Genomic DNA, 12,485 nt, shown 5'->3' on the forward strand with positions numbered 1-12,485 from the left:
ATGATGCGCCAGGGGATTTAAGAAGCTTGGGGGTCGAGATGGACCCGGGTGTTCGTGAGAGGCCGTTGGTGAAGTGTGCGACAGGTCTGGTGTGCGAGAGAGGAGGTGTGCGAGAAAGTCCGACTCTGGGGTGTGTGAGGAAAAAGTGCGTGCCAAGGAGTGAGGGTGCTGGCGAGAGTGAGTCGGTCGTAGCGCGTGTGCGAGGGGGCACATGGAAGCGCGGTGTGGTGAGTGTTACAGAGGATGTGACGGGAGAGTGTGCGCGAGGAAGGTGTGTGACGGACAGGTGCATGGGGAAAGAGTGCGCTGTCAAAGGCAAGGAAGAATGCACAGCTGTGGTGAGTGTTACAGAGGGTGTAACGGGAGAGTGTGTGCGAGAAAGGTGTGTGACGGACAGGTGCATGAGGAAAGAGTGTGCTGTCAAGAGTAAGGGTGAGTGCGCTGTCAGGAATGGAGGTGAAAGTAGTGAGAGTGACATGGAGCGTGAGTTAGTTGTGACAGGTGAGCGAGGATGTACACCTGGGATGGAAGGATGCACACCTGGAATGGTAGAGCGTGAGTGGGAATGCACGCTGGAGTTGGTGGTGAGGCACGTGGTGGGGTGTGCGAATGAGAGCACACCTGTGATTGTCACAGAGGAGGTGACTGAGGAGGGGGCGCGAAGAGGTGTTTTGGTGAGGTGTGCGAGCAACGAATGTGTGCCAAGGTGTTCGGTGGTCAGGTGTGTGACCAAGGCTGTGAGTGGAATGGGTGTACCTGGGTGTGTAAGGAAAGGTACGAGGAGCATGGACACGGCTGGATGTGTGAGCAAGGAACGGGCTGCGGGGTGTAAGCGTCCAGGTGAAGCATCGACGTTACACGGGTTAGAGGTTAGAGCGACTTTTAGCCGAAGCAGGCCCTCGGTGCGTGCCGGGCCTCGCTTTGAACGGCCGCGTCCAGGCTCCACTAGGCGGAGCTGGCAGCCCGATAGAAAGGGTCGTCATGGCGACCACTTTTTGGTGAGACGTGCCGGCAGGTCGAGATCGGGGCATTGGATGGCTCCGTGCCGAGATGGTGCGTGGGATCTCGGCCCGGGTAAACCTCCTTCCCTGCACCGAAGGCAGGATGCAGCCAGCCGCCGGCACAAAACAACCAGCATCCATTGCTTGGCTTTACGAAGCCGGGCTTTGGACAGGGATTGGCGCACCGAGAGGTATTAGTGAGTAGACGGGGTGATGAGGTTAGTGTTTTGGACCCCAGATTAGAGAAAAACAAAATTTGATGATTGGCAAAGGATTGGCAGTAGTGATTGGCAGATGATGGGCAGTGATTGGCCAAATTTTTGATTTGTTGAAATTTGATGTGCAAAATTGATAGTGAGAGACCCCCGATGTGGTGGGATGGCAAATCCACCATCCTTCCCATGTGTGTGGGGCAAATGCGCACTAGTTTATGGGGTTTATGGCAGTGAAAACTAGCCCGGGAGGGTTAGGATATTGTGTGTAGGGATCTAGCGAAGATGACAGTAGGTAACGTTAAGTTTAGTTAGTGACTGATACCTGTAGTGGGGACGCAGGTAGATTAGTATGGATGATAATGACGTGGGAGCGCAATAGTTTAAAGGGACGACTGGGAAGCGCAAGTTTCAGAAGGGAGTAGTTAGCTGAGATGATGCCGTGTTTGTGAGAATTGAACAGGTGTGATTGCACAGGTGTGCAACTGGACAGGTGTGTGGAGCAGTGTATGAGTAGTGAGTGTGTGGATCAGCGCGAATGCGCTTGGGGAGAGAAGGGTGCAGGTGGCACCAGGTGTGAGAGCACAGGTGTGCAGGTACAGGTGTGTGGAGAGAGTTGGAGTGAGTGGTACGGAGTGGTGTGCATGGTGCGAAGGTGTGGATGGGGGAAGAGTGGACCCCTTTCACGAGCACCCGGGGCGGGTAGTGTAAGTGTTAGGTAGAGGGTGCAGGTAAATTGTGGATGGATATTGGCATTTGTGGTGCGGTTGCAGAATGGTGTTGTGAATGGGTGCATTAGTGTTGTGGAAATGGCTGGGCGTGTAGCCTGTTAGTGTGTGTAGTTGGTTGGGCACTCCACCACTGTGAGGATGTCGGCCAGGTGAGGCCGCAGGTGGGCTCTGGGAGCCGGTAGAGTTGTGGATGGGGCCCGAGGATCCGGAGGACGGACCCGGGTAGCCCAGTGCCAGAGAGGGCACCGAGTGGGGAGAGTGCCAGAGGGCCTGCCCCAGTTAGTTAGGTTAGGGTAAGGAGCAGGGAAGCTCGGAGGCAACTGCAGTGGTGGAGGTGTGCAGGTGGGTAGACCCACTGGGAGAGGTACACGTCGCAGCCCAGAAATTGTACGAGGGCACCGGGAGATGAATCGGGGGAGTGAGACCCCAAATTGAAGAGCACCACAGTTTGGCCAATGGGAATTGGTTTTTAGAACCCATAGTGTAAGAGGGCCAATGGTTTGGCCGGAGGAAGACCCCGGGTGGTGTAAAGTTGTTAAAGTCATTTAGGAAATAGTTAGGATTGAAGAACCTGTCGCACCATACGCAGCCACTTACCTGTGGTGATGATGATGACTCCACACCTGTGTTTTCTTTGTTGTGTTGCAGAAATGAGAATTGCTGTTGGATTTGTGAGACGCATCACGACGTGGATGAGACATTGGGGTGATTCCATCTCTCCCTCCCTAGGAGGGACTGATGATGAATTGGTGATGGCAAATTTTGATGTTGAGTTGGAGATGGCAAATTTTGATGAGAGTTGAAAATGGCAAATTTGATTGGTTAGGAGGGAGAGAAGACGAATTTGGTTTATGGGAGGAACGGGGAAGACAGTAGGGATGTTTGTTGATTTGTAAAGTAGATGTTTATGGGTAGTGTTGTGTTGTGTGGATACAGTAAGGGGTAAGGGAGGGGCCATGTAGGTTACCTGGTGGGGGGGGGCGTACGATAGGAACGTACCTGTCTCACCTGGTTCCCATGTGCCCCCAGTGTGCATCACCTTACATTGCGTGCACTTTTGCGCCCTTACCACCTTACTCACTTGTTTCTTCTGTTGTCTCCCACCTCCGAGGATCTGGCTTTGGGGTAGAGAGAGAGGAGAGAGAGGTGCTGGCGACGCAGTTGTGGGCCTGCACTTTCGCTGTTCGCTGCCTGGATCGGTACACCATATGGACCGCAATGTTTGTGGCCACCCACAATGGACCGCAGTTCGTTTGCGGCCAAGCACCACCCGGGGATGGACCTATGGGTCAACGTGGCACCTATGCCATGCAGGTGAACCACTTTTAGTTACCACCAAGTGCACCACAAGAAGAGCAAGAGACACCTGCAGGGTTAGGGGTTGTCGAATTTATTTTTATACCAATGAACAATGGTGACTGCACCGATTGGTGGTGGGGTGGTGCTGTTGATGCTCGGGAAGGGTGCTCTGCACGTTATTAAAGGCCGTCGGCCACAGAGCACTCGTGGGTTGGTGTATCGATGTTGGCAAGCGCGCTCTCTCTATGCATAACATCTGCATGTGTCCCTCCAAAAACAGGTCCTGGATCGTAGTGTAAATAGCAGCGTAGTCGTGTAAATAATGCTCCCTACCAGCTGTATGTGTAGTTTGAGAATTCTTTCCGGATTTGGTTATCCTGTGGGTGTGTTTCTGTGAGGAGAAGGGTGCAACGTCGCAGGGGGACATATTTACTCATTTGTGAATATCTGTAAAACTGTCGCACTCAGGGTAGAGTTAATAGTAGAGGGAACTACATTGCGTGCCACACTAAAGTAGGTAAAAATTTATCGGGTCGGGACGCCCCGAGGGTAGAGAAGGGTGCAATGTTGCGAATATGGAATTTGGCCTCCATATCCGCTTGTAAATATTCCCCTATTTTCTCCAATACTCCCCAACTTTCCCCAATCCCCCATTCCCTAGTCCCATTGCATGTAGATAACAATCAGTAGAGCCGACCTTCCCCTTATTCCCCCATTAAATGTCGTGCCCAGGTCCACCGCACCACACGTAGACAACTTTCGGACATCTTCCTAGTTATTCTTAATCTATGTCAGTTAAGGCCTCGTTTCCATTAATTATGACTCTTCGTTGCACCAGAATGTGATTATATGGCACCAGTAGTGAGTTTAGGACCTTCCCATACCTCCTCCCATCTTCTTCCCCAAACAACAACAACAACAACAACTACAGCTCCAACAACAATAACAACAACTACAACAACAATTACAACAACAACAGAAGAGATGGCGGCGGAGCGGGGGAGGATGCGTCCTCACACCGGCTCGATTAGCTCCAGACCATGCGCTCCACGGGGTTACCCCGAAGGGGCTGGCTGTCAGCTCCTCGTCAGGGGCGGAGCCAGTAACCCCCCCCGCACGCACCCAATGAGAAGCAACGTGCCGATTCCACGAGGCGGAGCTAACGAGCCGAGGGCGTGCCACTCCCCGCCGGATATACGCAGCCGCTTGCCGGACGTGAGGTGAGATGCGCCTCAGCTTGGAGAGAGAAGCCACCGCCACCCCCAGCGCGACGATACCTCCCCGCATCTTTGGACCGGACCGGACCGTACTGGACCCTGCTTTGAGCCAAGAGTGCACCTTGAGCCATCGATACCCGCTGTCCTTTTCATCAACCCCCGTGTGAGTCAGCCTTGTCCCGTTTGTCTGTAGTCTGTCCGGGGTTAATATAAGAGTGTGTCTAAGTGCCTGTCTTTCTGTGATTATAACTCTAGCCCCTGTAATCTGACCTTTCCGTACGAATATAATCTCCTCCGGAGGTCTTGAGAACTGAACCCTTGGTGTCGTATTGTGTTATTGTAATCCAGCCGGGTGTCTTCTTTTTCTTATTGAGCCAGCGTAACGCGACTAGTCAACGTTCGGGCACAATCGGGTAACTTGTGCAGACGTGGTCATACCATAAAACCGCTCGGTAAATAACATCCAAGCCACGTCTGTAACAGTATAATGATGTAAAGATGAACCGATTAGATTTTGGGGTCAAAGGTCAAAGTCTGTAATAAGTCTATAACTTCAGAATGGATGAAGTGATCTTAGTCAAACTTGGCAAGAGTATTTATAATGACGTAAAGATGAACTGATTAGATTTTGGAATCATGAGGTCAAAGGCCAAAGGTGAGAGTTCATGGTAGGTAAAAATACTGTTACCACGATAACTTGTGAACCAGTAATGGGATTCTGACCAAATTTGGTACACTTATGTAGAATGATGTAAAGATTAACTGATTGGAATTTGGAGTCAAGAGGTCAAAGGTCAAAGTCTGTAATAAGTCTATAACTTATTGAACAGCTGAAGTGATCTCATTCAAACTTGGTACTCATATGTATAATGATGTAAAGATTAACTGATTCTATTTTGGGGTCCCGAGGTCAAAGGTCAGAGGTCATGTGAGGTAAAAATGTGATAACTTTTGAACAGCTGAAGGGATTTAAATTAAAACTTGGTACAGGTATGTGTAATGATGTAAACGTGAACTGATTAAATTTTGGGGTCAATAGGTCAAAGATCAGAGGTCATGTCAGGTAAAAATGTGATAACTTGAGAACAGCTGAATGGATTTAAAGCAAACTTGGTACAAGTATTATAATGATGTAATAATGTGAGCGGACGCATATCGGTTGACGTCATGACGTCGAAGAGTATCGTTCTAGTTTACATTGTTGTGCTTTTTTAGCCATTGTCCTGTCTATTTGAATGAACATTCGCAAAGCCATAATCATGCTTTATTAGCACTACTCAAGAAAGAGAACCATTGTTAGAAAGGGAGTATGCAATAAAGTCCTGGCTGATGTGCATCCTCCCTCTTCAGGACCAAATGGAGTGGAATGCCAGTGTCCATCACATCAAAACTGGTATTTGGCCAATAATGGCAAGCACTGCGTGGTGGAAAATGACAAACGCTGCGACAGTGGGCAATTCACCTGTCTGAATGGCCGTTGCATATCAGTACAATATAAATGTGACAATCATAACAATTGTGGGGACGGCAGTGATGAACTTGAAAATGTTTGTGGTGAGTACATGAAAGAAACATTCACCGTGCCCATAGGACAGAGATGGTCGAGTTAAATTGGACTGGTGCTTATCTTGCTTGAGATGACCAACCCAGTGTGTGCTCCTTGGCATGTAGTTGTTGCTCATTGTTTAACATCAATAGCCTTGAACCATATATTGTTTCCCTTTCATACTTTCTACTTGTGTTGGGGTTCTGCTGCAGAAACAATTATTCTGTTTAATTTTTTTTTGTTGTTCTAAGGCATTAACCATTTAAAATGGGAACACTGCAAATTGAAGACTAAGGATTTTAGTTTCTCTATATCTTCCCAGTCGATTTTAGGTATTCCAGTCGGTATAGAACATCACTGGTTAAGGACAGCAGAGCAATTCAGTACACCGATCCATTTTTGGCTCTCCAAAGCTGTGCCTGATATGTGTGTGTATGATGATCAGGATGTCGTAAGAATAGTGGACTCTCTAACCCACAGGAGAGTATGTTGACGATCGATTTTATTCAACGCTGAGAACCTTCAGAGTATTTTTCATGGCAGGTGATTGATTGAGAGGTTGGAGTGGAATTTGGACATCATTCATCTATTTTGGCCTGTCACATTGTCACATTCTTCAGGCCATGCCTTCCTTCCCTTGTGACAGGCCATGCCTTCTCTCATTGTCCATGGTATTTAATATTAATATCATTAGACTTTTTCCAAAGGAATCATCTGCAGAGGGTAACTCAGAGATTGCACATTCTCCTCTGAGTTGTGTCATTAGGTTATATTCCCAGCCTTCGACAGGCAGTCTATTGCATCATTGAGTTCGCCATTTTTCAGAGGGGACTTCAAGCCGGCCTCTCAATTTGCTAGAATTCTCTGTCAAGGAACATTAAAGATTCCATGGCATCCTTCACAAAGAGTTTGCCATTGTTTGGTCATCTCCCTTGCCAAATGCTAAATTCCTCCCTTGAACACATCTGGGAAGACTTTTGGCTAGTGCAATACTTGCGTTGATACGACTTCGAGAGTAAGTGAATCTTCGCTCGAGCAGACCACCAAACAGACAAAAGTGCACAGGAAGGAGTTGTTCATTTTGGATGGATGGATGATATACAGCATGACCAGAAAGTTCTCTTATAGGGATAAACAAATTATTTCAATATATCATATTTGGGTTTTTTTGTTTGTGCCGTCCCTTGGTTGGACGTTAAGCTGGGTTTCCCATCCGCTGGCATTAGTTGGTTGACGTTAAAGATCCCACAGTGTATTTCATGAAGACTAGGGAGCCATTGCCAGCACCCTTGTCAAATTACAAATTCCTGCCATAACTTCCTTTGTCAGAGTAGCAACCCGTCCAGGAATGCAAACCGAGTCAAGGAGCTGCTTCTGCAGAACCGGTGCACTGTTTTTATAATGCATTTTAATTGTATACTGAATACATTGTAATTTTGCTATATAGAGTAAATAAAATGTTTGAGAAGCTAATTATCCTCGCCTGAGGAGAGGGTATTGCATTTGAGTCCGTTTGTCTGTTTGTTTGTCTGTGTGTTTGTTTGTTTGTTTGTTTGTCCGCACAGAATAAATATGATTTTCTCTGCAACCATTGATCCGATTGACAGGAAATTATTACCATAGGTGCAACTCCACCTGTATAATTTTTTTTAATGATAATTATGACGTCATAGGTCACGTGGTTCGGCCGCCATCTTGGAAAAATCGAAAAATTTTGCACCTCTATATCTCGGAAAGCACTGAATAGAAAAAATCTAGACATGGCTCATTGTAAAGAACTCTCCATGGGGAATAAAATATGTTAATGTTGATGTCATAAGTGCCTCCTTTATGACGTCATAATTCGACAAGTACAAAACTTCATCCGATCAAGATGACATTTATTGAGCAATAATCTAGGAATAAATTAGTTTAGAAAAAAAAAATGATGACGTCATCGGTCACGTGGTTAGGCAGCCATATTTGTTTTAACACAAAAGCCTTAAAAACCACTGAAAATACATCCTGGCGAGGGTTTGCAATCTGATTGTTCTTTCTAGTTTTCATTGTCTTCTAATGTACATTTTTCCTGAAAAAACAACAACATACAAACACACAAAAAAATTATATTATATTTTTTTCTAAAAAAAATTTTTTGCTGACTTTTGGCCCATCCTGTACTTGTACATTAGTGCTAAATTTTTTAACTACAGTAGTGTTGCTCCCTTGCCAATCTCCATAGTGTTCCACACCTGTCTGCCAACGGCATTCACATGTGCAAATGGCCGATGCACACCTTACAGCAAACGCTGCAACTACGTCAATGACTGCGGTGATAATAGTGACGAGGCTACTTGTGCATTTTCGCCGTGTAATCCAACAACCGAGTTCAACTGTAGCAATGGTCGCTGCATCTCTCGAGACTTCCTGTGCAACGGATTCAACAACTGCCATGATGAAAAAGTGTCGGATGAACAGCAATGCCGTGAGTCAAAATTTGTCTCTAGACTGTACAGGATTTATGTAATTTTATGGATAAATGAACAAATTATAAATAAATTAATTGACATGTGGTAAAATTGAACCCAGGTCCTCTGGTGAACCATACCAGTGCTCTGCCATCTGAGCATGATCAGATGCTTGCTCAGATGTTCAAATGCTCAGATGATGCTCAGATGCTCAGATGATGAACAGATGATGCTCAGATGATGCCCAGATGATGCCCAGATGATGCGCAGATGATGCTCAGATGATGCGCAGATGTTCAGATGATGCTCAGGCGATGCTCAGACGATGCCTAGATGATGCCTAGACGATGCTTAGATGATGCTCAGATGATGCGCAGATATTCAGATGATGCTCAGGCGATGCTCAGACGATGCCTAGATGATGCCTAGACGATGCTTATGTGATGCTCTGATGATGCTTAGATGATGCTTAGATGATGCTTCGATGATGCTCAGATGATGCTCAGACGATGCTCAGACGATGCTCAGACGATGCTCAGACGATGCTCAGACGATGCTTCGACGATGCTTCGATGATGCTTCGATGATGCCCAGACGATGCTTAGATGATGCTTAGATGATGCTTAGATGATGCTTACATGATGCTCAGATGATGCTCAGATGATGCCCCGATGATGGTTAGATGATGATGAGATGATGCCCAGATGCTCAGATGACGCTCAGATGATGCTAAGATGATGCCCAGATGATACCCAGACGATGCCCAGACGATGCCCAGACGATGCTTAGACGATGCTTAGACGATGCTTAGACGATGCTCAGACAATGCTTAGACGATGCTCAGACGATGCTTAGACGATGCTTCGATGATGCTCAGACGATGCTTAGACGATGCTCAGATGATGTTCAGATGATGCTCAGACGATGCTCAGACGATGGTCAGATGATGATCAGATGATGCCCAGATGCTTAGATGACGCTCAGATGATGCTCAAATGATGCCCAGATGATACCCAGACGATGCTCAGACGATGCTAAGACGATGCTTAGACGATGCTTAGACGATGCTCAGATTTATGCTCAGACGATGCTCAGACGATGCTCAGACGATGCACAAACGATGCCCAGACGATGCCCAGACGATGCCCAGACGATGCACAGACGATGCACAGACGATGCACAGACGATGCCCAGACGATGCACAGACGATGCCCAGACGATGCTCAGATGATGCTCAGACGACGCTCAGATGGCAGGGCACTGGTATGGGTCAGCAGAGGACCTGGGTTCGATTCCTGGTCTGGGCGTGTAATTTTCCCATATGTCAATTAATAATTTTATGTAACTCTACTTTTCTTTCCCAATCTGCCTTCTCTATATTGCTTATTGAATGTTCTTCAGGAACAAATGTATGTTACACTCGTCCATTTTGCTTGGAAAAGGTGGTCAACATCATCGGTTCTTGAGATTTCCACATTCTCACATAATGTGATTGATTATCTGTTTGAGAGCAGTAAAACAAGCTTGTTTAAACATGTCATTTTTCTACTTTTTTGTCATTTAAAAAAAACATGTCTAGCTTGTTTAAACTTCTCCACATTGTAATTTTAATAGTGCTGCGTGTAGGCCATAAAAATGTAACTTTGTACAAATAAATATGCAGTTGATGGGTTAAACGCATTATGTATTCAAAACATACCGTACCTTTCTCTTTTCAGCTGAAGTTACATGTTCAGCAAATTATGCCAAATGTGAAACGACAAATATTTGTGTATTGGTATCCTACTTGTGTGATGGAGATAATGATTGCGGAGACATGAGTGATGAGAATCCAACATTCTGCCGTAAGTGTTTTTCTTCTTCATTTGCAATATCTGTCTGATGTCGTGATCATAAATAAATAAAAAATTGTGAATCACTGTGAATCTCACTGAAAGCATCAGCAGACCATTCTGGGCCCTTTTCCTCAGTAAATTACGCATTTTGTCATAGATGATGCTTCGATGCCTAGAAATTAGAAATCGTGTGGAAAACCACGCAACCTTGCAATCCACGACAGGGACTTTAAAGGAAACGGCGAGTTTTACGTGAAAGAGTAAGTTTTACGGCAGAGTTTGTCACTTGGCGAGATCACGTCTTGGCGAGATTACGTCTTTTCGAAGCTGTTCCATGCGCTCACGCTTTCGAAGCTAAGTGATCTTTCACATTTGTGTTTTTGTCGTATCTTTATCTTTCTTTCGGTGCATGTACCTATTGGGGTGACTTTAAAAGGTTTCTCGGCGTTGGTTTTTCATACCTGTGTACAGAACCGTCGGTTTTTTCGTATCGTGTATTCTGAGGCCTAGTGTAGTACTAGTAGGCTACCGTGTCCTCAGACCTTGGCTTGAGGCTTTTGTTTTTTGTCTCAGCGGTTCTTCGATCGCGCTGCAACTACTGTCGGTCTCTGTTTTTCACGGTCTTTTCACCCATACTCCCTTGTTTTAAAATCTCAAAAAAAAACCAAAATTTTTTTTCCCTTCCCTGTTCTTATCCGCTTGTGCGTTCTTATTTGTTCTTTCGTTCTTCGTTCTTTTGCTCTTTCGTTCTTCGTTATTTGTTCTTTCGTTCTTCGACCACGTTGTTCGAGATCACGTGATCAAGTTGTTAATACATGTTTCATCTGTCCCCTGAAGAACTTTATTATTATGTCATATTCTATAACACTTTTTTCTACTTCTTCTATAAAAGGATGCTTTTGACTTGCTCACCAATTCTATTCATTCAAAAAAAAAATTCCATCGCTCACAGTGCATCTTTCATTCATTCCCTAAACTCTCCAGAACTCCACCCATCCTTCAGCGTCCTCAAACGTATTTTTGACTCGAATGTCTCAAGAAACTCATTTTGCAATAAATGTTCGTTTCCCATAAATCGTACACTTTTCAAAATCCAATCACACCCCTCCCCTCCAAATCTTCCCCATCACCCATCTCTGTCAAATCTTCCCCCTTGCCCCTCCCCCCCAAATCTTCCCAAACACCCATCCCTTTCAAATCTCCCCCCCTGCCCCTTCCCTCCTAAACTCCCCCCACACCCCTCCCCTCCGAGACTCTCCCTCACTCCTCCCCTCCTAGACTCCCCTCTCACCCCTCCTCCTCAAAGCGTCCTCCCCGCTTCTTCCCCCTTCCAACTTTCACCTTCATCTTCCTCAACCTTCTGCCTCACTCTTCCCCCTCCTCAAATAACACCTCACTGCGCCTCACCCAAACACCATCAAACCTTTTGTCCGCCCCATTCTTCTCTTTCTCCAAGCTATTCTGTAATCTCTGACACACCTGCAACAGCTCTCCCTACCTCTTCCTCCTCTTCCACATCCTGCCCTACCGCTCCCCCCCTCCCCCGGTTCTGTATCCGATGCTCCCCCTTCCTCTTCCTTAACAGTATGGACCTCAAACATCTGGGGCCTTCGCTCAAACTTAACCGATCTCTCCATACAGGTTGCTTCTGACAAACCAGACGTGATCTGCTTAACAGAAACCTTCCTCCTTCATGATGTCTCTGATTCCTTGGTATCTCTCCCAGGTTACTCCCTCCTCCGGTATGATAGACCTGAGCCTCGTCCTGGAGGTGGGGTTGCTATCTTTATAAAAAACTCTCTTCCTCACTCGCCCTGCACTGCCCTCTCTCCACCTCACCCCCAGGAATACCTTTGGCTACGGCTTCCCCTTCGCTCCCACCTTTTGTTCATATGCGTGTTGTACCGTCCACCAAACAGTGATGACTCCATCTACATCTCGCTGTCTGATAATATGGACCAACTTCTATCTACCCATCACAACTCTCTCTTCCTCATATGTGGTGATTTCAACTGTCACCGTGCCAGTTGGCTGGGGGTGGGTACCTCTCTCACCAGCCATGGCTCTTCAGAAAAGGACTTCTGTGACTCACTGGGACTGACACAATCTGTCAATTTCCCAACCCGGATCTCTGTCAACGGAGAATCTTCTCTTCTGGACTTGGTTATGACTAACTTCCCTGAAAATGTCTGCTGCT

The 12,485-nt window shown here is 46.5% G+C and overlaps 1 protein-coding gene across 1 annotated transcript in view; it reads left to right on the plus strand.

Annotated features, from left to right (window-relative positions):
• Positions 1-12,485, plus strand: part of LRP2 (LDL receptor related protein 2) — a 433,005-nt gene that overhangs the window by 238,798 nt on the left and 181,722 nt on the right. Inside the window, exons 45-47 of the mRNA XM_068110809.2 lie at positions 5,811-6,014; positions 8,228-8,470; positions 10,172-10,297. Of these exons, the coding sequence (XP_067966910.2) occupies positions 5,811-6,014; positions 8,228-8,470; positions 10,172-10,297 (573 nt within the window). The remainder of the gene's footprint in view (positions 1-5,810; positions 6,015-8,227; positions 8,471-10,171; positions 10,298-12,485) is intronic.

The sequence above is a fragment of the Myxine glutinosa genome, chromosome 3 (assembly GCF_964187855.1).
Source record: "Myxine glutinosa chromosome 3, kmMyxGlut1.1, whole genome shotgun sequence".
NCBI lineage: Eukaryota > Metazoa > Chordata > Myxini > Myxiniformes > Myxinidae > Myxine > Myxine glutinosa.